This window comes from Alosa sapidissima, chromosome 7 (genome assembly GCF_018492685.1).
Source record: "Alosa sapidissima isolate fAloSap1 chromosome 7, fAloSap1.pri, whole genome shotgun sequence".
Lineage (NCBI taxonomy): Eukaryota > Metazoa > Chordata > Actinopteri > Clupeiformes > Clupeidae > Alosa > Alosa sapidissima.
This window is the reverse complement of record NC_055963.1, coordinates 23,972,798-23,997,363: the sequence shown is the minus strand read 5'-3', so window position 1 is coordinate 23,997,363 and position 24,566 is coordinate 23,972,798. Positions and strand designations below refer to the sequence as shown.

General features: G+C 42.5%; 2 protein-coding genes across 3 annotated transcripts in view; both read right to left on the bottom strand.

Annotated features, from left to right (window-relative positions):
• tbc1d22b (TBC1 domain family, member 22B) overlaps positions 1 to 6,026 on the bottom strand; it is a 46,055-nt gene extending 40,029 nt beyond the window's left edge. The window contains exons 1-3 of one of the 2 annotated variants that reach the window (XM_042098107.1): positions 5,721 to 6,026; positions 2,222 to 2,278; positions 1,399 to 1,748 (exon numbers count right to left, since the gene is read on the bottom strand). In XM_042098107.1, coding sequence (XP_041954041.1) covers positions 1,399 to 1,748; positions 2,222 to 2,278; positions 5,721 to 5,776 — 463 coding nt within the window. In that variant the 5' untranslated portion in view covers positions 5,777 to 6,026. The remainder of the gene's footprint in view (positions 1 to 1,398; positions 1,749 to 2,221; positions 2,279 to 5,720) is intronic. The other variant, XM_042098108.1, reaches the window with a different exon arrangement.
• A 12,210-nt stretch (positions 6,027 to 18,236) lies between these two features.
• On the bottom strand, positions 18,237 to 22,302 carry pim1 (Pim-1 proto-oncogene, serine/threonine kinase). Its single transcript, XM_042097718.1, has 6 exons — positions 21,878 to 22,302; positions 21,536 to 21,642; positions 21,314 to 21,364; positions 20,798 to 21,164; positions 20,034 to 20,210; positions 18,237 to 19,892 (listed from the first exon to the last, which is right to left on the bottom strand). Exons 1-6 carry the CDS (start codon positions 21,957 to 21,959, stop codon positions 19,702 to 19,704), a joined length of 975 nt encoding a protein of 324 aa, XP_041953652.1. The 5' UTR covers positions 21,960 to 22,302; the 3' UTR covers positions 18,237 to 19,701.
• Between the last annotated feature and the right edge of the window lie 2,264 nt (positions 22,303 to 24,566).

The window sequence follows — 24,566 nt, the reverse complement described above, 5'->3', positions numbered from 1 at the left end:
CATAGTGCTACATTGCATGCTAATAAAAAAGCTGGAGACTGGAGCAACTGCTACGAGGGAGGGAACATAGTACAGCTCGTAAATTCATCAGCTAGCCCTGTGGGAAAGTGAGCCCCGCGTCTCCGTGCCCCAGCAGTCGGGTCGGGTTGCTCTGTATCTCTGTGGAGTTTATGGACAACATAAACTTTATGAGTAAGAGGCTCAGCCTAGGGGACAGACCCATAACGGGGGTGGATAAATCATAAATTCATCAGCTAGTCCGACTCCCCTGCGGCCGGAGGGATGTTCCCGTGTCCGTGCTGACCTCCCAGCTTGTGGCTGGTTGAAACGGCTGTATGGTGCATTCAGGTTCATGATGGCACTGACCTCAAAGCTGTCCCTTTTTTATGCAATGTTCATTCACAAGGCTGCTGATTAAAACAGTTGTGGTAGCCGATGGTCTGCTTTGTTACGATGCTGAGGTCAGTGGTCTGTCCACCATTAAAAATTATTGATGCATACTTATACGAGAATCATTGTCTCCCATCAAAATATGGTTAGGGTGGTATTGATGGCAGTGACACTCAATGGATTTTACTATTTGCTTTAAACACCATCACAACTCATATTTATCACAATTGTATTTACCAAAACGTTTTATATAATGTGTTGTGTCTTCATTTTCGATGTTTACTCTGGTGGAGCCTTTGATCACTTCATGTCTAGTGGACTGAGATATTGATAACCATGAGATGGATGTCTAAAAATCTGACCTTCCAGTAAAAACCAGCCAAATGTGGTGAATAATAACTCCTAGCCAAACATAAAATGAAAGCATAAAGATGAAACTGTCTGTGTAATTCGTGTCACTGTGCTTTCAGAAAAGACACCAAGCTCACCAGACCAAACACTGTAAAATATGTAACACACACAGTTAACCTGTGATTTAAGCTGCTTCGATCGTAAACAGGTGCAAGACATGAAGGCTCCAAACACCATGGTTAACGTGTTGTGAAGCACCATAATGGCAAGTTGATAGTGTTGTATATTCAGAGAGTAGTTAGTGCCCCCTGCAGGCTAAATATGATATTGCATATCAGTGCAGAGACGGAAAAAAAAATCCCAAGTTGTCTCTCACAAGTTTCAACGTCTGGCCACAGAAATAATTCTAAACATGCAGGGCAAACAGATTTAAGAACTCATTTTGTCCAGGCCTCCATTGGCCGCTATTTAAATAATTCAATGTGATTTCCAGATTGTTGACATTGTCCACTGGCTTGTACTTTAACTGGGTAGATTGTTCATCTACACGGCAAAGTCAAAGTGCTGCACATCAAATTGCTTCTCTGGGATAATAGTAATAAAAGATATCCTTGATCCTTGCTATTGGAGAAAAGTATGGTGGATAGTTTTACATACCTGAGGAGGTGTTAAGCTGGGCGTCACTATTGGACTTCATCACCCTGCCATTGGTCGATCTGTCGTCAGTCATCTGCTGGTCGTGACACGGCTCGCTCCGGAGTGGGCCCAGCGTGTCTGAGGGGTGGGCCTCCGAGTCGCTGTCTGCCTGGGTGGGGAGGAAGGTGGAGACTGCAGGTCGAGAGTGCGGCACGGGGGCTGGAGGCGCAGCGCCCATGAGGAGATCTTCATCTTCCTCGTCGTCGATATCCCAGGCGTCGTTGGTGCTCCGTGCGAACTCGAGGAAGCTAGAGGCCTTCTTGGATTTGACATTCTGAGTGCTGTTTGACTTTGGAGCGTCTTTGAGAAATCTGTGATGAGAGATAAAAATCAAAGTCCGAAATGAGAGGGAGAGAATGACAGCAGGACTATTGCCGGCTCCGACAGGAGCCAAATTAAATCTTTCACCGAGGAGAAAATTGGTTCACGAGACAAGAAAATCACAGTGGGAGTAAGAGCAAAACAAAAACAAAAACAAAATATAGATACATTTCAAGCATGAAAATAAAAGCAACATTCAGCTAACAAACAACAAACATGATGATTCAGAAAGGCACTGAAGAGTCACTTTGAGAAAAGTAACAAATCAAATAAAAAAACACAAACATTGTCATTCCACATGATGCACAATTATAAGTACCCGAGCAGCATAACACAAACGTTTTAATAAAAGAAAAAGTAGAGCATGACGACTGGACAGAGACTGAGGAACTGGGGGGACAGAGGTTAGGTGAGGTGGGGTGGGGTGGGGTCTCCATGCAACCCAGTCGCAGGCAGCACTTACGCTCGGTGGATACGCGGGTCCAGAGGAGGATGTTGAGCCCCATATACAGGCTGTAGACTGGCAGATAGAAGAACAGGTAGAGATGAGAGAAACGGAAGTGAATGTGAAAGAGGGGGTGGGGGGGGGGGGGGGGGGGGGGGGTTTATAAAGAATGTTAGTGTTGTGTATGTGCGTACGTGTGACAAAAAAGGCAGTGTGTGAGGAGGAAAGGGAAAGAGAGTTTTGCTTGTGAGTATTAGGGAGAGGGTGAGGGAGAGAGTGAGGGAGGGAGAGATAGAGAACACAAACAAAGAGAAAGTTGGTGGACTCAGAGTTAAGAAAGCAACAGGAGGTCTCAAAAAGTACAGAGAAACATTCTGTAGTGAAGCAGAGTCTGTTCATCGACAGGGTTCAAAACTTCTAAAACTTCAAAAGAGTCTTAGCTGACATAGTGACAAAGAGTTGATACCACAAACACTTGATTCTCAGAGAGGACAGCCTGTTGCCCCAAACATAATAGGCCTTTGTTTTTGACAACCTGAAGGCCTATAGATTAGTGGTCAATGGTGTTTTGGTTGGAATGTCATAATTAATAGATTTAAAATATTTTCATTTCAACCAGCTATCTTAGACCACTAAGTGTGCTACAGATACAACTGACACCTAATTTATGTCTTAGAGCGCACAGCCTGGTAAAGCCAATCCAGAATCTTGCACAAGGCTAACTAGCTTACAATGAAGGTTAATGACTCCAGCCTTGCACACCTACTTAAATTCAAACAGCACAGGATTCTGCCTGAATATTTTTCGCATGACCATACTAACACACACAATCACTAAATGTCTTATTCCAATATGATTGGAATAGGACAATATAGAGTCACAGAAGAGTTTTTCACTCACAACTTTTAAGGACAAAAAAAAAAAAAATATGGACTCGACTGCTTTGCGTAACTGTGCCCCGCCCTGCCCCCTCCAATCACACCAGACCAGCTGAGCCAGACTGGAGGGGATGACATCTCAACGTCTTCTCATGTTACACGGCCACACCCATTATGCCACTGACACAACACAGACATACACATCAAACCCAGAATTTGAATTGCAAAAGATACAAAAAAGTTTGAAAACCCATAAAATTGCTCAAAGCCTCAGAGTTCACTGAATCCCCAAGACCTTTTTATCATAAACTAATTAAGTTTTAATTCAGGAGGAGAGCTGCTTGGGGGTATGTGAGAGTAGAAGATCAACAGAGAATGTTTTTAAGAGACCTTGACCATCATTCGGAATCTTTAAGGAGGTGGCCCCGCTGTTTCAGGATCTTAGAACTTTTTTTTTCTTTTAAAAATGATTTTAAACAAATTTGCCATTTTCCTCAAAGCAATGTCACACAGTAGCAACTTGATTATCACATTTATACTTGAGTTGTTCAAACTACACAACTCAAACACAATCTATCAAGACCTTCTTTAATGGCTTTCAGGCCTGCGGCAGTTTGAGAAAGTACCAAATTTGCCAGACTGAGGTCTTCTATTTAGACTGTTGTGTACGATCCTACAGACAAATCAAGCACTTTGCAGAATGTCTATTAAATCTCTCTGCCTTTCATGTCCTGGAAATTTGTTAATCTCTAATTCAAGCACATTCCAGAGTCCTTAGAGTATGTGGGACCCCTCTGCTAATTGTTATTCTTCAACAATGTTGAGAGGCCACGGAACTGTGTTGCCTTCACTATAGAGCACTTCAGCAGTCAGTTTAATGGTTATTACCTCAACCTGTTCTTGCACTGAAATAGTTTTTTACTCTACCTTGTCTACTTTACTCTCCTATTTGTCCATATTATTTATGCTGGTCTCTAGACCTTACTCTTGCACAGTTGCACTAATGTTGGACTACTTTTGCACCTTCACCATGACACTCACTCTCTTGAGCACCTTGCCATGCACACATAACTAAAGGACTATGGTTGGACTACTTTTTGCACCTTCACCATGACACTCACTCCCTTTAGCACATTACCAGTCCCGGCCCTGTCACTACAAGCGTCTTATGCTTGATCACCCTCAAGCACATTGGACTTTCTTAATTTAATTTATATAGTGTATTTAGTATTTAGTTTTGTTATTTTTCTTATCTTTCTTATCTTGTAGTGTCTGTATTGTACAGTGGAGTTTAGTTATATGTTTATACTTATACTTATGTTTACCATTTCTGCTGTAAGTGCATGTTGTGTGTGATGTCTGTATGCTACTGAGACCCTTGAATTTCCCCATGGGGATCAATAAAGTATCCATCTATCTATCTATCTATCTATCTATCTATCTATCTAATGGATTAACCAACCTATATCAAAGGCTTCTTTATGTAATAGGCCACACAAAGGACCATCAGGAATGGTTCTGCCCTTGTGTACATCTGCACAGCATCGCTCGTGGAGGAGAGGAGAATGACAAGGGACTTGTCTTTTGTGTTGGAGGACACCAATGGAATACCTTAGGGCTTAGGGCATGAAACAGATTTCAGAGTAATGATTATGACTTTAGGCTAACTTAAGTTTTAGCAACTTGTTTATATTACAAACTAAACTGGATGGTGTGAATGGTGCTCCCCACATAGCAAAATATACACAACCTGCACAACACATTTCATACCAATTTTTAACAAGCATTCTGTACAGGCTACTGGATAGCCTATGTGTTAAGTGGTTGATTCACATTCCCGAGGTTGGTGGGTACAACTAGTCTGGTTTGAAGTTTGCAGTGGATTGCGAAATCACCCAATCTATGAAAACCACACATCTTGGTCTTTCGTTCAGAAATGCTTCATCATTGCGGTCACATTTCAGAAGTTAGGCATTGCGAAACAAAATCTAAATTCCTCAGTGCCAAGACTGTTAAACAAACATGTTAGGCTAGCCAGTTTCCATCATGCAGCCAGTCTAGACAATGACATTAGGCTAGCCTAGTAGGCTACTATATGCTGACATTTGTTTTGACCATTTAATTCCAATAATACAAATATCAAATTTAGCGATGTAGGAGAGAAAAGCTTCCTCAAAAGATGTCTTGTGAACCCATTCAGTTATGTTAAAACCAACTACTTAGAGGAAGGGGGGAATCAAGCACATCGCAGACCCCAGTAAGGTGAGCTGACCGAGTGACAGATTGCCTGGTGCTTGTGACTGACTGACATCGACCTGTTAACATATGGCCATCGCATCCTCAGTAACACGGAAAGTATACCTGGGGAAAAACATTGTTACCACATAACTTACTAATAGTATGCCTCTATCTTGTAAGAGCTGATGGAAATAAAACATCAAGATACAAGGTGTAACAGTAGTCTATTAGCAATGATACTGCTGTAATGCTAGCTACTAACGTTAACGTTATACTGCTATCATTCTAGCGGAGATAGCATGGGTTGCACACAAGAGATGAAGTTAGGGACTCAATAAGAATGGGTTGTCCCATTATGTGAATGTTGAAGTGGTAAAATAAACGAAAAGGGAAGTACCCACCTCCCTGGCACCTTCGTGTTTCTTTTCCAAAAATGTATTCTGCTGTCGGTGGCCATGCCGAAAATGCTGTTTCCCCCTTCAGTGTGATACAAGACTCGGGACAACGTCGATGGTTAGCATTGGAAAACCAAATAAATATATGCTGTTGCTGTCGATAACATAAGGAAACTTAGTCCTTAACGTTTATAATGGTCTGAAATTTTGAATAATTTAAGTATGCGATAATATTTACTCAGAGCCTCAGGGGCGCATAAAATAGTGAACAGGAGGTCGCCATCTTGAACATCAGGGACTGGGATATGTGATTGGTGGAAATCCTTGACAGGTGCAAAGAATGCAGCCAATGGGGAAATCTGATGTGAATGCCTAGGGCGGAACTGTTGCTTTTTGTATGTAGTTGACAACATAACCTCCACAGGTGTGTGTATCAGACAGCAAACATTGTAGGCTATCTTGATACAATGATGAAGAGATGAAGCGTTGGTTTTTGCCAGGCTTGAAAAACCTTTCATTATTTCACTGACAACTTGTTATGTACTTGGCCAAATAAAAGTTAGACAGAAAAATAAAAATAGGCCTACTCTGTGTGCATTTCAACGCACTCCTGTCAGCTGTCAAAGAAAATGAATGTAACTATAGTCCATTCATATTGAACAAAATATTTGAATGAGTATATTTCAATTACTCATGAGTTGTCAACAAACACATAATATTGAGCACAATGATTTGTAGAAATCTACAACCTCAAATCAGAAAAAGTTGGGACGTTGTGTAAAATCTGAATAATGTAATAATCTGCAAATCTAGTAAACTGATTTAGCTGCCAAAAGGACACAGACAACATATCAGGTGTTGAAAATGATGAAAATTCGACTATTTCATGCATGGATACCAGCAACATGTTTCAAAAAAAGTTGGAATGGGGTAAATGCTGGAAAAGTTCTGTAATGATAAAGAAAATAAAATGATAAATGCTTCACAATTAATTAGGGTAACTGGCAACATGATTGGGTATGAAAAAGAGCATCCCAGAGAGGTAGAGTCTCGTAACGACGTAGGGGTAGGCTATTCATCACTCTGTGTCCTGTGTGGACAAATGATGAAACAATGTCTAATTTTAATGCTTCTGAATTGTGAAGTATTTGGGGAGTTCATCATCTACAGTACATAATATCATTAAAATGTTTAGAGAATCCAGAGAAATCTTAGCAAACTAGGGATAGAGCTGAAAAAACAATATTGGATGGCCGTGGTCAACGGTCATGGCTTGGTCAACATCTATGACGGTGTGGAGGTGAATTAACCTAGTGCCTAGCATGGGCATCTTGCACATCTGCAAGGCACAATCAATTCGGAATTATGTATACAGGTTCTGAGCAACATATACTGTTATCCAGACAAAAAAAAAACAGGGAAAAACTTATTTCAGGAGAACAATGCAAAAATGAATTCTGCACATACTGTATTTAAACAGTATTTCTCCATGGAAGTAGAATCCATGCTAAAATGGTCTGTCTGCAGATAAGACCTCTCAAATTAGGTGCATCATGGAATGAAAATCATGATTAAGAATACCTCATACTGTTGAGCAACTGAATTATTTTGGGCATGGAATGGGACAACATTTAATTCTCAAAACTCTAGCAACTGATTTTCTTAGTTCCTAAATATTTACATAATATTTATTTTGTTCAATTAAGAGATGAAGCAGCACAGTAGTTTGAAACATGTTGCTGGCATGACATTCAATATGATCATATATTTTCCATGTCCTTTTTGATGCTAAATGGGTTTACAAGACTTATATTATCACATTCTGTTTTTATTTGCATTTTACACAACGTCCCAACTTTTTCTGATTTGGGGTTGTATGAAAGGATGCCCTGTAAAAAATCGCTGAGCAGTTTCACCCAGTACATCATCTGCCCCACTCGGGGGAGCAGAATATTGGATCTCTGCTATGGCTCTACTAAGTCTGTTGCAGGTCCCCCTATAGGATTTTCTGATCATAACGTGGTGCATCTCCTCCCCACTTACAGACCTGTGCTGCACAGAGACAAGGTGCAGGCACGTGTGGTCCAAGTGTGGAACGAGGAGAGCACTTTGGCCCTAAAGGGCTGTTTTGACTGTACCGACTGGTCCGTCTTTCAAGATTCATCTAGCAGCATTGATGAACTGACAGATGCTGTATGCAGTTACATCTCTTTCTGTGTGGACAGTGTGATCCCAACTACGACAGTTGTTTCCTATCCCAACAATAAGCCTTGGATATCTAAAGAACTGAAAAATCTAAGGGAAAAGAGGTCTATTTTTAATAGTGGTGACAAGAGTGCATATGCTGAAATTAGTCCAAATTCAATGAGTCTGATCTCAGGTCTGTGTGGAATGGCATGAAACTAATGACAGGCCTACATAAAGGCAAGGGTTTCATTCTGTGTCTTATCCTCAAAAGCCCTTTCTTCCACAGGCTCTCCACAGGGTTGTGTTCTTTCACCATTGCTTTTTATTTTATACACAAATGACTGTAGGAGTAAGAATGAGAATAGGCACTGCAATAATGGCACTGAAATAATTTAGTGTGTGCAGTAGACTCTGATGACTTTGTTTTACCGGTGTTTTATTGAATCAGTCTTGACATTTTGTATTGTGGTGTGGTACAGTGGTCTTTCAATGACCAGCAAGCGTAAGCTAACAAAGCTGGTTAATGTGGCGTCTAAGGTGGTTGGGGTACAGCTACCACAGCTCCAACATGTATATGATAATAGGGTCAGGGGTAAGGCTGACCACATGTATATGATAATAGGGTCAGGGGTAAGGCTGACCACATGTATATGATAATAGGGTCAGGGGTAAGGCTGACCACATGTATATGATAAACGGGTCAGGGGTAAGGCTGACCATATGTATATGATAAACGGGTCAGGGGTAAGGCTGACCACATGTTAAACTGCCCTGATCACCCACTTTTTGGGGAGTTTAATCTGCTCCCCTCAGGGCGCCGTTTTAGGTTCCCTCTGTTAAGAACTAGACATGCCAGAGACTCTTTTATTCCTGTGGCTATCAGGAACCTGAATTCACTTGACTGATTTCTTGTATCTTTTATACATTATGTGATTATTTACTTACTTATTTATTCTGTCCATGCTGATAACGACAGATGTACCTGTGTACTGTCCAATTGGATTCGGTCATTGTTTTTTTAGGGGAAGGAGTGTCTCCATTGTTGTTGTGTGTCCTGTGCTGTTGTTGTGTGTCCTGCTGTGTTGTCAATGTGTTGTTGGTATCTGCTGGTGCTTTTACTGTGTATGTGTTTTAGACACCCTGCTGCACACTAAATTTCCTTTTCTAAGGATAAATAAAGTGAAACTTGAAACTTGAAACTTGAAAACTGAATAATAATGTACATTTCTAAAGTATGAGTACAGTTTCCTTCACCATCAAAAGATACTCGAAACATGGGGAAACTCTGAAGAGGTCTGACAGACCCACAGCCACAACAAAATCAGAATACAAATATGCTACAGCCCACCTAAAAAGAACAAGATGGTAAACTTGAAAACATGGAGTGGCCAGCACAGTCTCCAGACTTAAACCCCATCGAAAAATCGGGGTGTTCTACAACTTTTGACCGGTAGGCCTAGTGCATAAGGGTGATAGACCTACCAACAAGTCACCAGGATGAATCAGTTTCTGTATGAAATTGTGTATAAGAATTGTATTATGATGATATTAAAGGCACCCTTAACAGTTTTTTGACCTTAACATAACGTTTCCAAAATCATTTTGATGGCACCTCATAACATGACGAACGGCCTTCTGCCCTCTTTAGGCGATTACTGACCTATAGCAACTATAGTTTTGTGTAGGGAACTGCTCCCTTCCCCCCTCCGATATTGAAACGGAAAAGAGCTGCTATGCAGAATTCGGATATCTTTTTCTACAGATTGCTGTTGGCGCATTCCCTCTATATTATATCGGAGTTATGTTGTTCATACTTGCAAAAGACACATATTTAGTTAGTTTACTATTGCACTTCTCCACTGTGAGAGCAAATCTTGTTAATATTTCAGACTAGCAGGCTACATTAAAGTTAGAATTTCTGAGAGAAATAGCCTCTTCTGACTTCCAATCTCCCAGCTTTAAACATTCTGACTTTTTTTCTTAGAAATTCTGATTTAAAAACGTTTCTCAGTTTTTTTTCCCTAGAAATGACTAGGTATAATCTGTTATAGCCTATTAGGAGGAAATATGCCTTGTATTTTTTTTATCGTTGTTCCAAAATGTTTTCACAAGGTGAAACCTACAGAGAGATTCATTGGGAAGAACATTTGGTTTACTCAGTTGATATAATAAGGAACCACTGTAAGCTGGAACTGACCTAATTCTTTCTAAGGTTCACCAATAGGATTAATTAAAAGGAGCAAAGGAATTTAGTTTGTTGAGGGTGCTGTATTTTCTCTGTTGCAGGGTTATCAGTATACCAGCAGAGGGCAGCACACGCTGTTATATAAAGCAACGTTTTGCAGCAAGGTTATTTCTGGGCTGTTTGGCTTTCTCTCTTTCCCCATCATTCTCTATGTTGTGGACAGAACACCCATTTTGTTTTGCAGATGTAGTGTGTGTGTGTGTGTGTGTGTGTGTGTGTGTGTGTGTGTGTGTGTGTGTGTGTGTGTGTGTGCGTGTGCGTGTGTGCGCGTGCGCGTGCGTGTGTGTGTGTAGGGTGCTCTTCTTAACCATCTGGATGGTAGCAAGTGCTCCCACTAGTGCAAATGTGAAATATGTGCTTAAGTTTGGTTTTCCTAGTGGTGGATTGAAATGGATCAGTTCAACTGCAGTAATATCTCAATGCAGTAATACCACACACAAGCTCTGTAGTGGTTGTAAATGGGCCATTTTTGTATGAAACAGATACTTAAATATTTAAACCTACTAGACTACACTACACTAAAATCTATAACTGGTCTGAAGGGGGTTAAAATATATTTTTTGTGTTAAAGCAACACCAAAGAACTTTTCCTCTGTCGCACGCACTATTTGTTTATCCAGCACCGGCTTCGCAAATAACAATGTCCACAGACAAGGTAGAATATGTTGCATGATATTATGAAAGTACGATGTATTGCGACATCAGATGCAAGTCAAATTTGTAGTTTCTTATGTCTCATTTGATCAAACTGCAGATCCACTACCCGATCCCGGCAAACTTTCATGTGCGGTTAGCCGATATGAGGGCCGCGAAGCGAATGCAGAAAGTGCCGTTCACCCTGTTACGAGTTGATGAACCACTGAAACGATTTTGGAAACATTATTTTAAGGTACAAAAAAACTCTTTGGTGTTGCTTTAAGAGTTACAACAAAATAAGTCATTTTCTGATAAGTGTTTTGACCCATACCATCATCTAGTGCAGTGTTTCTCAAATTTTTTCAGACGGAGGACCACTTAACCAATAAAAAAGAAACCCACGGACCACCTAGCTAAAAAAATAAATAAAAGATTAGACCTAGTTCAACAGTAGGCTATAGCCTACACAGGCCTACTCACTGAACCACCTTGTCTTTTCACTTTGCTTATTGTGTCAGAGGATTCATATGATTTAAACTGGCATATCTTACATAGACAGTGTTGCAGAACTGTTTGGGTTTAAATAAAGTTGGTTCAATATTGCAAACAACTCATCTATATTAAATTTTACCACGTCTGCTCGCGGACCACTTGGGATAGCTTGCGGACCACACTTTGAGAAACACTGATCTAGTGTCATTGTTTAAGAAAACCCCAGTAGGATTTGGTAACCTTTTCTCGTACCGGTAATTGGTTTATATTGAGGTTCTATTTGTGTTACATCCTGGCCTAACCAATTCCAGGGTATTGTTATCCCCATATGTGTACCATAGTGGACAGAAATACGGAAACGCAGGACATTACTCAGCGCAATGGCTGTTTTGACCATACTAATAGAGTTGTTTTTGTATTATGGTGTTACGGACACATTTTACCGGAACGTTCTTTTAATAGCTGACATGAGAGATTCCAGCACGGGGCGTCTTCCTGCTGTGCTAGTCGGCATTATTTTGCCAGTGGTGGTCAAAGCGAACAAAGGGGCCAAGGGCAGATAGGCCGTGCCCTTGAGTGTGACTCTCCTATACTTCCCTGGAATGTTCCTTTCCCTTTCCTGGCTATTCCCCTTTGAGGCTGGTGTTTTTGTTTTTCAGTCCTGTTGGTGTGTGTGTGTGTGTGTGTGAGAGAGAGAGAGAGAGAGAAAGAGAGAGAGAGAGAAAGAGAAATAGAGCCTGGCTGTTTGTATGAGGGCGCCTACACACACTCCTATTGATCTCCTAGTGCCAGACACATTCCTGGACTTTCAGAGGTTATCTGGCAGGCCCATCGGTCACTGTGTTACTGCCTTTGTCAGCACCAAGCACACATTAGCGGGAACTACTCCTTGTGCTACCTCTGTATCTATTTCCATTGGATGAGTTGTTATTTGAATGAGGGTCTGCTTTCTCAGGACACTAAGGCGTTGAGAATGTGATGGGAGGGATTACTGTTTAAACTTAAATCATTAAACACTCGGTCAATGGGCTGGGATTCCATTTGTTGTTTTTACCAGGTGTGTCTTGAGTGGTTATTTTCATACCATCGCTAGGCTATTTTGGGCTAATTGTTCCAGCCTTGGATTGAATCACTGGCTAAAACAAGACTTCTTTGTAGATATTTTTAGTCTGAGTAGACGTAGGAGTCTTATTGTCTGTACAGCACTTTCTATTCTACTCAAGATTTTTCACAACAGTGTCAAAGTAATTGAGTCTAATTTCACCAGAACATTTTTCACAGTCTCTTAATGTCAGAAATCCATGTAATGGCTGATCATATGTCGTAAATAAAACCCAAAATGGAAAGCTGATTGTTTGAGCTGGTCTGTGTAATCCAGCAGGATGCCAATGAAAAAAACGCACGGCATGTATAAGTGGCAGTAAATGGTTTTTCGGCATTCACTTATCGGGAGCTAAGCCCCCCCGACAGGGTTAGCTTTCCTCAGGAGAGTTGCATGCATTGCCTGCGACAGGGGGACTGTGGCTCTGCCAGAGAGGCTTAGGGCTGGAGCTGGAGAGCTAATGCAGGCCAGGCCTGGCACACTGAAGCTGAGCCTGCGCCGGTTACACAAGCGTCCCGGTTTGGAGCGGCTGCAAGTGCCGGCAGACGGCAGGAGGAGTGAGCGACTGGTCAGCGAGGATGCGGAAGAAGTGGGTCATGCAGGCAGGAAGTGGGTCATGGCACGCGCCATGGAGTGGAATGACAGAGGGCTGCAGTGGCAAAAACTGCAGCATGCACGCACACACACACGGACGCACGCACCCACGTATGCACACACACACACATACAAATACTATTTGCACACATGCAACTCACACAATGCCCTCCCCCCCCAACACACTTGGAAAAGTACTCTTATGTTGAGGAAACAGGACTTTGCAGAACTTTGTAGTGGTGCAGTTATCAAACAGTTCAAGACACTTCCATAAGAATTCATTGCCCAGAAAATTGAGTTATCGGATTTGTTGGTTTTGAATGGGTCACTGAAATTTGTGATAGTTATATATATGTTTGTGTGTGTGTGTGTGTGTGTGTGTGTGTGTGTGTGAGAGAGTGTGTGTTATGTTTGTTGGAGGTAATTGTTTGTTAAATTATGCCATCTAGGGCAGCCGTGGCCCACTGGTTAGCACTTCGGACTTGTAACCGGAGGGTTGCCGGTTTGAACCCCGACCAATAGGCACGGCTGAAGTGCCCTTGAGCAAGGCACCTAACCCCTCACTGCTCCCAGAGCGCCGCTGTTGATGCAGGCAGCTCACTGCGCCGGGATTAGTGTGTGCTTCACTTCACTGTGTGTTCACTGTGTGCTGTGTGTGTTTCACTAATTCACGGATTGGGATAAATGCAGAGACCAAATTTCCCTCACGGGATCAAAAGAGTATATATACTATACTTATCTCTATCATACTCTATCATATCACATTTTTATCACTTTCATGATTCCAGAGCTAAATATTTGAGAATCTTTACAAACAGTAATAGGCTGCAGCTGCGGACCAGGCAACCACAAGCACATACCAGTACTCAGTCACTCATTAAGTTAGTCACACTCCCGCCCGCCCTTCACTGCATATTCCAGGCCCGCTACTATCATCAAGCCTTCAAAGAGTCCAACTTTGTGATGAGCAATGTCCAAATGCCAGGTGGAGGATGTTTGGGGTCAAAGTTGTATTTCTCTAACATTCATGGCAAACAGTGTTATGCTCTGCCTATCAGTACACACACATAACAACCCCCCCCCCCCCACACACACACACACACACACAACACACACACACACGCACATAAATAAACAAACAAACACACGCACCGCCCTGATATGATGAGCATGCTCACATGCTCAAGTGCTTAGTTTCATACACCAAAGGACTTAGACCTAACTGTGCCACTTAATCTCCTTGTTCGGAGACAAGGAGATTCAGTCCAATGTTAAAACATCCTGCACTAACAAGCAGGGCTTTTTCTCTGTGGGGACAGGCAAGATCTCCCTGCCAACCACTTAGCCTTTCACATTAATTACATCAAGGAAATGCTCCGATATGGGATTTGCTTTGCAGCTTTGCAAGTCTGAAATATCTTTCATTAGTTATTTGTGTACATGGCAAATCTGTATGCAGCCTATTCTGCACTGAGCCGAGTAGCTTATAATCATCTCCACAGACGTGCCTCACCATCCACCATAGAGCTTTCTGCTCCTCAGGTTGGTCCTAACGACCAACTATTTTTCCTATGAAGTGTCTCTTCTGGTTGTGCTCCTGATCTAGGATCCTGGTGCTCTTCCCCCCTAGTTACCATGGCGGTTGCTGAACAATGTTTTTAGGAGATTAACCCCTTGTATGAGCTGGCCAGAGTCAGATCTTCAGTGTGGTGAGGCCAGATTGGTCAATAATGACTTTGACCTCAAGACAGATCTCAGCAATGTTTATAAAGATTGAATTGGATTGTATATTCATAGTGGAAAAATTAAGCCTTTAGGACATGTGCAGGTTTGTTGCTGATGTAGTGCGGAGGATGATAAAACAAGCCGACCCTGTGTCTTGGCAGGAGGAAGCAGAAGCGAGCAACGACACGCCACTGTCTGTTTGAGAAGCCGCACAGGAATGAGGAAGTGAGGCAGAGCTTTTACGGGAAACCTGCTGGTGGCAGGGGGAGGGGCTGATGGGAATGCAGAGGAGGGAAGATGATGAATGACAGGTGTGGCAGAACGAGAGATTGTGTGTGTGTGTGTGTGTGTGTGTCCAAGTGTGAATGTGTATGTGCGTGTGTGTGTATGTGAATGGGTGTGCACATGTGTGTTTGTGTGTGTGGTGTGTGTTTGTGTTTGAGTGGGATATGCTTACTTGGGCGTTTCCAAAGGATATCTGCAATATTCCAGTGTGTCTGCATTCCTACCCAACACCTTACTATGGTCACAACTTCCGTTCATTAGATGATGGCCACACTCTAGTTTTGTTCCGGTTGCAATCTTGTGAGAAACTGCAGCTTCTTCTCTGCTGGTTGTGTCTCTACACTTCCTCCTAACCATTCTCTCAGGCCTCTCTCCCTTCTCTCCCTTCTCAGATGTGTCTGTACTTGATTGTTGTTACAATGGTATTTACAATAAGGTGACTCACAAGGGCTTGCCAACATCCTGTTGTTTGCCCAGGGAGGCCTAAGTCATTGATGCTCCAGGGGTGCCTCCCCAGTGAAGACTGACAGGAATCCCGTTGTAGTTGTAGACGTTTCCACCAACCCTCCACGTTTGGAATATTTTCCTCAGCAAGAGAGCACCCTGACCTTTTCTCTTAATAGCTAATCTGACCAGTGAACTGGGAGTCCTTGAGACTCAAGCGGAATGAGAATAGAATAGGACAGAGAGAGGGAGTGAGAGAGAAGAGAAGGAGGATAGTGGTTGATAGAGAGAAAAGTGAAAAAGAATGCAGGAGACAACCGTGGGAGAAACTGTAGTCAGATTTCTCCTGGGTTTCTGCTTGTCTGGAATGGAATGTGTGTGTGTGTTTGTGTTTGTGGGTCTCAGTGTGTTTGTGTGTGTGTGTGGGTGGGTGTACATGCATTTTGCTTCGTGGGACCCTAACTCTTAGATACACTCTCACCCTATAAAAATCTCATGCTGACATTTAACTAAGCGCACTAGAGCCACTGCAGTCAGTGAAAGGTCAGATTACATTCCCCCAATCTTGATGGGGAAACACTTCTGAAGAATACCATTATTAAGGGAAATCCTTTGCAAATAAATGCATTTAAAGCGATCCCCCCCTCTCTTATATTATTGTTTCTATATCAGTGTACATCACCCTTACCCTTGTGCCTGGGAATTATGCCTTTTGGACTTTGAGCCCAATAAACAACATGCTGGCTATATTGCTGGCCAAGATTTTGTACTTTAAACTTGTAAGCACTGCAACTTAAACACATTGTGCATCAATGATGGGATATAAACGTAAACCAAATATTGGCAAATCACCACTTTGCTGTTTGTGATGTATGATGGATGCCATGTGTGCAATACTTTTAAAACATTTTCTATGTGCAGGCATGTTTGTTATATATTTTTGACTGTGAGGATGTGCACTTATATGTGTGTGAGGATGTGTGTACTTCTCTCTCTCTCTTTCTCTCTCTGCATGTGTGCGTGTGTGTGTGTGTGTGTGTGTGTGTGCATGTTTGCTCTCTGATGGCTCTGGTGGGAAGATTACACAATACAACTGGTCCTTTGGAATTAAAGGAGGTTCTCCCAGCTGCACTTTCTCTTTCCGTTTCCCATAAACTGCGAGGTGGGAGCCAAGGGGAAGCATGACTGACCAAGTGAGAACAAAACTTAACCCATTCCCCCCTGACAACTCTCACAAAAGCACTGACCAGAGTTCACAAATCGTGCACAGTGTAGCAGAACCAAAATATCTTGTACACATGTTTTGAAAAGGAGTCCTCGTATTTGCATTCCCATTTATATTTATTTTTTTTGGCGACTTTTTTTTTGTATGACTTTAATGATAGTGACAGTGGAGAGTGACAGGAAGCGAATGGGAGAGAGAGCAGGGGTAGGATCCGGAAAGGACCACGGGGCGGGAATCGAACCCGGGTCGCCGGCGTACGGTGCAGGTGCCCCAGCCAGTTGCGCCACAGCTGGGGCCTCCCCCATTTATATTTTTGACTACTATCAAAAACATTGTGGCCAGATATGGAAAACTTTCACCTTGAAAGCTATTTGAGGTTAATCCTGCATTTCCCGTATAGTCCTTGCTCAACCCTGCCTGAAAAAAAACACAGATGGGTAGAGCATGCTCATGGACCACACATGCAAATGTTCCCTTCCTATTTTACTGCCATTTTCAAAACGGTTTGCATGATTGCTCCATCAGAAATTCTGGGGAAAGACACGCATCGCTGACGGCTGCATTTACCAAAACAAGACATGTGGGATCCCTTTTGTTTTGGCTGTATGTATCCAATCCACTGGGAAATATGATGGATATGTTTTCTGCCTGCAGACGTTTGTTTGTAAACTTGTTTTGGAATTTAGCATGGTAGCTCTTAAACAAGTATTGGTCAATGTGTCCACTTACAATAACCCCCCCCCCCCCCCACCCCACACACACACACATTGGACTTGGAGCCCTCTCCATAATAAAATAAATGCATAGTGGCATTTTATTCACTCCAAAATAATCTGAAAACGGCAGTTCACATTTTGTGTCATTGGAGTTCATTGTCCAGGTGACGAGTCCTCTGTTAGCTTTGGAGTGAGTAGTGTTATACCACAGCAATCTGATATAAAACCCTGAGGTTTTAGGCATAGATTGGGAAGAGGATTATGTGAGGATTTGGGAGTGTGTTGTTCATGGGCTGTGTTGCCTGGCAAGAGAGAAGTGAGCTGGTCGGCATTGGTAGGAGAGAACCGGGTCAGTCCACAGCGGGGATGAGAGACCGCCAAGACTGAACCGGATACCTCCAGAAACACTGAAGGCTCTGTTGACATGCCGGCTAAACTCTTCAGTCACACACGCACGCAGAGCACCATTGCGTCACCCTGCTGCTACAAATGCAAATGTTGCTTCTCTTCCAGAGAATTCCGCCTTCCAGGATGGAAAACATGGGCGAGGCAGCTTTGGAGCGGAGCTCTGCCGAAGATTCCAGGATGTGACGGCAGGACCCCCCATGGCATAATCACCTCAGCTTATACGTACACATTGATCATGATAAACCCATAAGAGCATAATAAAAGTTAACTGGATAGGGAAATGGGCATTAGACAAAAGGGCAATCTGTCTCCGTGTCTCTTTCTCAACTTTGACATATGGCCATTGTCTGTGGTTTACCCGCCTTTGCCTTTTTGAATGTGAACTACACTTTTGTTATTGTTTTGGGTGCTGCACAACATGGTTTCACAGCTATGAGGAAATGAGTGACAAAGTCAAAGAGGCTCAAGTTTATAAAAATATTTATTGAAACTGTATAAAAAATAAGTTTCTAAATTTAATTTACATCGCTAATTCAGTTGACAGGAAAAAAAAATTCCAAGCTGCAATCATGCAACTAGAGGAGAAAACCATGTAAACTCATACACACACTCAGTCATTCAAGAACATTCTCAACTGAGAGACACACTGAAAACAATTGTCAGTAGACTTTCAATACACCATGCATTGAGAGACAAGTGCTTTGAAGGTTATTGGCAGATATTTACAATTCTGTTCATCAACCCTTAAATATGGTAAAAATAGATTTTAAATAATCTGTGGGCCCTTCAGAGTGAAAAAAAAAAATCTCTATAAATAAATAATTCCACATCTTTTGCATGAAAACACAAAAAAGGATGACCTCACTCAAATAAATATTATTTACACTGCATTGCCTTGGAATTGAGGTTCAAGACAAAAACAAAAATATATTTAGATATTTTACATATTTACAAAATTAACAAAAGAGCAGGTTGTAGGTTTCGTCAGTATTGTAGTTGCATTGCTGTGTGCACATGTGATTTATGTGGGTGGAGGCTGTATATGGGGAACCTTGAGAGCGAGGTGTGAGGCAGAGAAAGAATGAGAGAGAGAGAGAGAGAGAGAAAGAATGAGAGAGAGAGAGAGAAAGAGAGAAGCGAGGTATGTCTGTTTCAGAGTTGCACGGATTGCTCATGAGGTTATCTGGTCAGCGTTGAGTAAGTGTTGTTGTGCATAACCACAGACTTGCTGGCTGCAGATTATGGCAGAGGAAGAGGAAAACCCTTAAAGTGTGATGAAAGAAGAAAAAGAAGTAGTGGTGTGGTGTGGCTATTCATTTCAAGTATATCCAACATCCCCAACAGTTTTAAAAACTCCCACACAGAAGGCACTGAACTAGAGGCCCACTTAAGCACTCACTCTGGCTCTCCCAGACTGCTGTAGCTGACAGTAGTACTTTCTAACATTCTCATCTTGGTCCGTCACAAAACAAACACAAGGCACCTACTGTAGCTAGCATGGCAGACCTTGTGCCTTTTACAGTGTGAATAGATGACATAAGACTCCCAAAATATCTTACTATGCCCAAGTTATTTTAAGAGGTTTGGTTCTTAATTCTCTCAATGGGGCAGGTGTAGTTGGAGGATAAGAAATAGACCTCTCTCTAACTTCCACTTAGCCCCAGAAAAGAAAAGTCTTTTGCTTCCAATCCCCCACCCCCCCATTTCCATTCGATTTCAGTCATGATGCTGGCAGCCTTGGACACAGCTGCCACGCAAAAAAGAAAACACACGTCCGTTGCCATTGTGACAGGTGCGCGCTCAGTCCATTCACCTCTGACTGACAGAGGACTGGCTTGGGAGTCCGATTTCAGAGTCTCTGTTGTCGAAGGGAGTTCACCGACGGGGGGAGGGGAGGGGCGTGCCACAAACGACACAGGTTTGCGCGGTTACTTGCTGCCCACATTGACTGTGGGGAAGGGCGTGGACTCGTGTGCCAGGCTGTGCAGGCGGATCTCTGTCCCCTCGGTGGTGGCGGGTGTGGTGGCGCTCTGCATCCACGGGTGATTGAAGATGTCCTCGAAGGACGGCCTCTCTGAAGGCCTCAGGGACAGGCACCACTTAATCAGTTGCTGACATTCTGGAGAGAGGGAGGAAGACAAAAAGGGTGTGTCAATGGTGACTCAGCAGCAAGCAATGACTCAGTATAAATACAAATTACTATGTAAAACAAGGGATGTAAAATTGCAGTTTTCATTAGGTTAAAGAGTGAGAAATTCACCTGCTGACACCCGCCTCCTGAAAAGCACCTGACCACGAACAATCTCTTCATCCTGCTCAAATGGGATGTCACCACAAACCATGTCGTACAATAGGATACCCAGTGACCATACTGTTGCTGACCGCCCATGGTAACGGTGGTGTCTGATCCATTCAGGTGGGCTGTACACACGGGTGCCTGGTGAAAGCAAAACAAAAATAAACAAACATAAGTCATTTAGCAATCATTCAGGAAGCACTGCTGAGAAGAGGAAATTACATGTGATTGTAAAGAACCATTAACTATCAGTTTACAATCTAATTAAAATTAAATCAACAATATTAAGTGTTTGAAGGCTAGAAATCTAGGTTTCCTAAATATAACGCAGTCATATAATTCAGGTTAATCCGCAGGATCATGTGCCTGTGAGCGTGACAGTAGGTGTATGCGTGTGGGAGGGGTGGTTGCCATGTGACTGTGTTTACAAACTTTGAGTTGTAACTATTCCCACTCATCCCAAAGGGGGGCGCTCCAACCAATAACAATCAGTTGACCTCTTTGACGCACCAAAATAAAACAAACCGTAATGTCTTTTGATCTTGAATGCTTAATGCGGTTTGTTTAAAAACAATAACACGCTACTTGCGCATACAGAAGAGGTTACACATTTAATGAAATACCTTACGTTTTATGATTTGACATTCAACACATCCATGATTGGAATAGAAGGACTAAATCAACAAAAATGCTGCAAGCTACTTTATGCCTTCAAACAGCCTGCTTACCGTCAAAATCTGTGTAAACAGTGTCCTTGAGTAATGCTCCAGAGCCAAAGTCGATGAGTTTCATTTCGCCGGTCCGCAGATCAATCAAGATGTTTTCATCTTTGATATCCCTGTGCACCACCCCGCAATTGTGGCAATGCCGCACTGCTTCAAGCACCTGGCGGAAAAAGTTCTTGGCCAGCTCTTCGGGCAAGGCACCTTTCTCCGTGATAAAATCAAATAGGTCCTTGACGGTCTCTGGTCTCTCCATGACGATGATGAAGCTGTCTGGTCGTTCGTACCAGTCTAACATGTTTATAATGCCACGAAACCCAGTTCCCACTTTCTTTAGGAGGACGATTTCCATCGGGACCCGGCTACCGTTGGGCTAAAATAAAAGAAAATAAATCTGCCATTAGTCATTTACGCAACCTTGACAGGACACATTTGCACTGGCTGACTGCAAATTCGCCCTCTACAACCAAAACAGTACGACAAAATTCGTTTGTTATGTTAACGTTAGTGAATTTCTCTTACCAATTCTCCCCATTCAGTCACCCGATCTTTTGCAACATGCTTGATGGCAACCTGTCAGAAAATAAAAAAAGAACATTAATAAATACAATCTAAAAATGTTCATGTAATCATGCAACAATTTACTATTAAAAATTAATATCTTGAAAGTTTCCCACATTGATTTTTAAAATTAATTGCATTTGTTTTAAGAATACCTAGAAAAAAACATTACAAAAAACCTACCGGCGCTCCGTCAGCAATCCTCAAGCCACCGTAGACTGTGCCGAAGCCTCCGCTTCCCAAAACAGACCCGACCTGGTAAACCTTCTCGAATGGCTCCCTTTCTTTAACTACGGATATAAATAAAAAATAATTATATATCATTGATTTAACACACCACAGAGCATGTCAAACCTGGCAACAATACACACGTTTGCTAAATAATTTCGATAATTTACAAAATAGGCTATGGAGGCAAGCGCTCCATTATCCAACCGTCTTGTGACGTTCTCTTTGGAGTCAAGCAATTAGCTTGCTAGCTACCGCATTGCTAGGCGCTAAACCAACAACACAACGTCCTCTAACCTTGATGAACTTGAAGTTGGATTTTCGCAGGCATGTCCACGGTGGAAATATGAGTGAAAGAGTTGAGTTTTGATAGAAGCATCCTTATAATCCGCAAATCGAAAGATTTCCCACGATTAGTCCGAAATGTAGGTCGAAATCCTCCGTCGAATGCGAGTGATGCCGCCGAGAGTCCACGTTGTCGAAGTGGGACAAATGCGGTGAAAATCCTTTCTCATCCAGCAGCGGTATTCGCCAACTCCGTGTTCAATTCTGTTCGTTGAACCACACAGATTTCACTCGGTAGTAAATAACAACAATAGAAACGTTAATATAATAGTTTAAAACGGAAACGAAATTTTAGATATACAGCGATGTAGCCAAGTACCGCCGTTGTATACGATTACCACGCAGCGACACCGGCTTTCTGAATCGGCAAAATGGGGGCAGGACAAAATATATATCGATAGTAAATGGGAGTAACCATTGCGTTGAACGTCACTCAATCCCCACCCATTAGCATCTACTCTACCAATGGAGAGACGATATTCTTCCCACGAGGATGTCAATCACATATGAAAATAGAGGAAAATGACGCTGGGTACACTTGACGTGGCGGGAATTAAAACGCGCCAAATAAAGCTAGACTTTGTGATTGTGTAAGGAGCATGGGAGAACCGTGGGGAGAACCCGCGAAATGTCGAGTGATGTTTATTTTGAAAAAATCAACGGCTGGCTCCAGACACAACGCGTGGGGAGTGGAACGGCTGGCAGAGTACTGAAAGTAAAGGGTAGATGATGCTTGAAAATACACGTTTGGAAGAACAATGATCCGTTGCTTAAAATGAAGGAAACGAAATAGTTGAACATTATTTTGTTGTAGTTTGTTTCAGATGGGGAACCTCTGTTTAATTATTTGGATACGTAACGTTACTCAACTCCTGTAACTTATATTGAATAATGTGACCCGGCACAATAAACCCATTGTGTAGCCTACATTTGTTTCTGAAGTGGCACTCTACGGGGATTTAATTTTACTACCTTGCAACATGGACTTTACAGTCAATTAATGAAACTTGTAGCTGTCCATGATATAAAAAAAAAGGAATAATAAAAAAGGATGTCCGATGTCGCCCGATTATTATAGGCTATACTCTGCTGTAACTTTATTATTTTCTCAGTTTACCCTGTTATCACGGCTTAAAACCAGTTGTGAATTGTTTAGATAGTCAGACAATGGTCCCCTCACCACCAAAGCGTTATGGAAAATAGGCGCATACCAGGCATTCTTTCAGAATGGGTGGCCGGCATTTCACTCTGTCGCAGGATGTGGGAAACTCGAGATAAAAGGCATCTATTTATCCTACAGCCCCCTCCCTCACCCTCTTGTCTTTTCCCGCTCATATTTTGAAAAGTAACCTAGCCAGAGCATCTCTGATTTGAAGACCATGGACAGAAATGAAGTGTCTGGCAGCCAGAGCAAGCTAACGTTACAATTGCCCACCCTGACAGCATCAGCATTTGGGTCTTTTTTGCAGAATGGCATCAATTGTTGATGAAAATAGGCTTAATAAAAAGTGCTAGTTATTGATTTCTACCTAAAACACTTATCCACAAACTTTGTAGAGCAGGCTTGCCTCAATCTGATTCTATATTAGAATGCTCATGTTTCTCTGTGAGCAATTTCAAAGCATTTTCACAACACCATGGAGAAACAACATGTATATTTCTAGCCAGGAATAGACCCTTATGTCAGACCAATTTGCTGGTGGGTTCCCTGGCTTGCCCGAGGGGGCATCCAGAATGTGTCCCCCTGCAGCTTCTAGATTATGGGATCTGCAGTTTGGGGGCGGGGGCTGTGCACCAGAAAAGCAGCAGGGACTGTGTAATGCCAGAGAAATGACAGCACAGCTAGGAAGTGATATTTGGGTGCCTACTCGCTCAACACAGATAGAGTGACAGCAACATAGTGCTTCATCTGTCAAAGGCTGCTGAGGCTTTTATTAGATCTGCGCTACTCTAAGCATGCAGCAGAGACCAGCTCTCCTGTTCTTCTCCGGAGCCTCACTTCGTCCATCACGCGCAGATTACGAGCCGACAGGCCTCCAGCGGCTAACCTCTTCTGACATCATACCTCTGTCAGGAGAGGCTCTCTTGTCGGCGTTATTTATGGCCACTGCAGTCCTCGCCTACCCTGTTGCATTAGTTTAGAATTAAGTTAAGACTGCAGACTTCTATAAACAGTGCCTCTGTGTCACTTATATATCAGTCAAATTAATCAGTGATGTATAGTCATGCTAACAAGTTCAAATTTCGACTAAACCCACCCAGACTCAATTTCATTGATTCGCTTGGGGAATTAGGCTAGGCTGTGTGACACTATAATACATGTTTTTGAGAAATGTATTCTTATAATCTATTCACTGTTAATGCAGTGATGCCCAGCTGTACAACTAATCTCAAATGAGTCTGGCTGCCCAGGCTGGTTTGGTGACCCTTGCCCTAACCACCTGCCTTTTCTAATGGCAGGCTACCTGAGTAACACAAGACACAACTCAAGCCTGCTGTCACAGGCTTAACAACCTTCCCTTCTTCACACACATACACACACAGAGGGTCCTATTTCCCTTCACCCTGTTGGAACCACCAGGCAATTGAATTGCCAGCAGATTGCTCTGCCTTCCTTACCACCTTACGACATGGGCCGGAA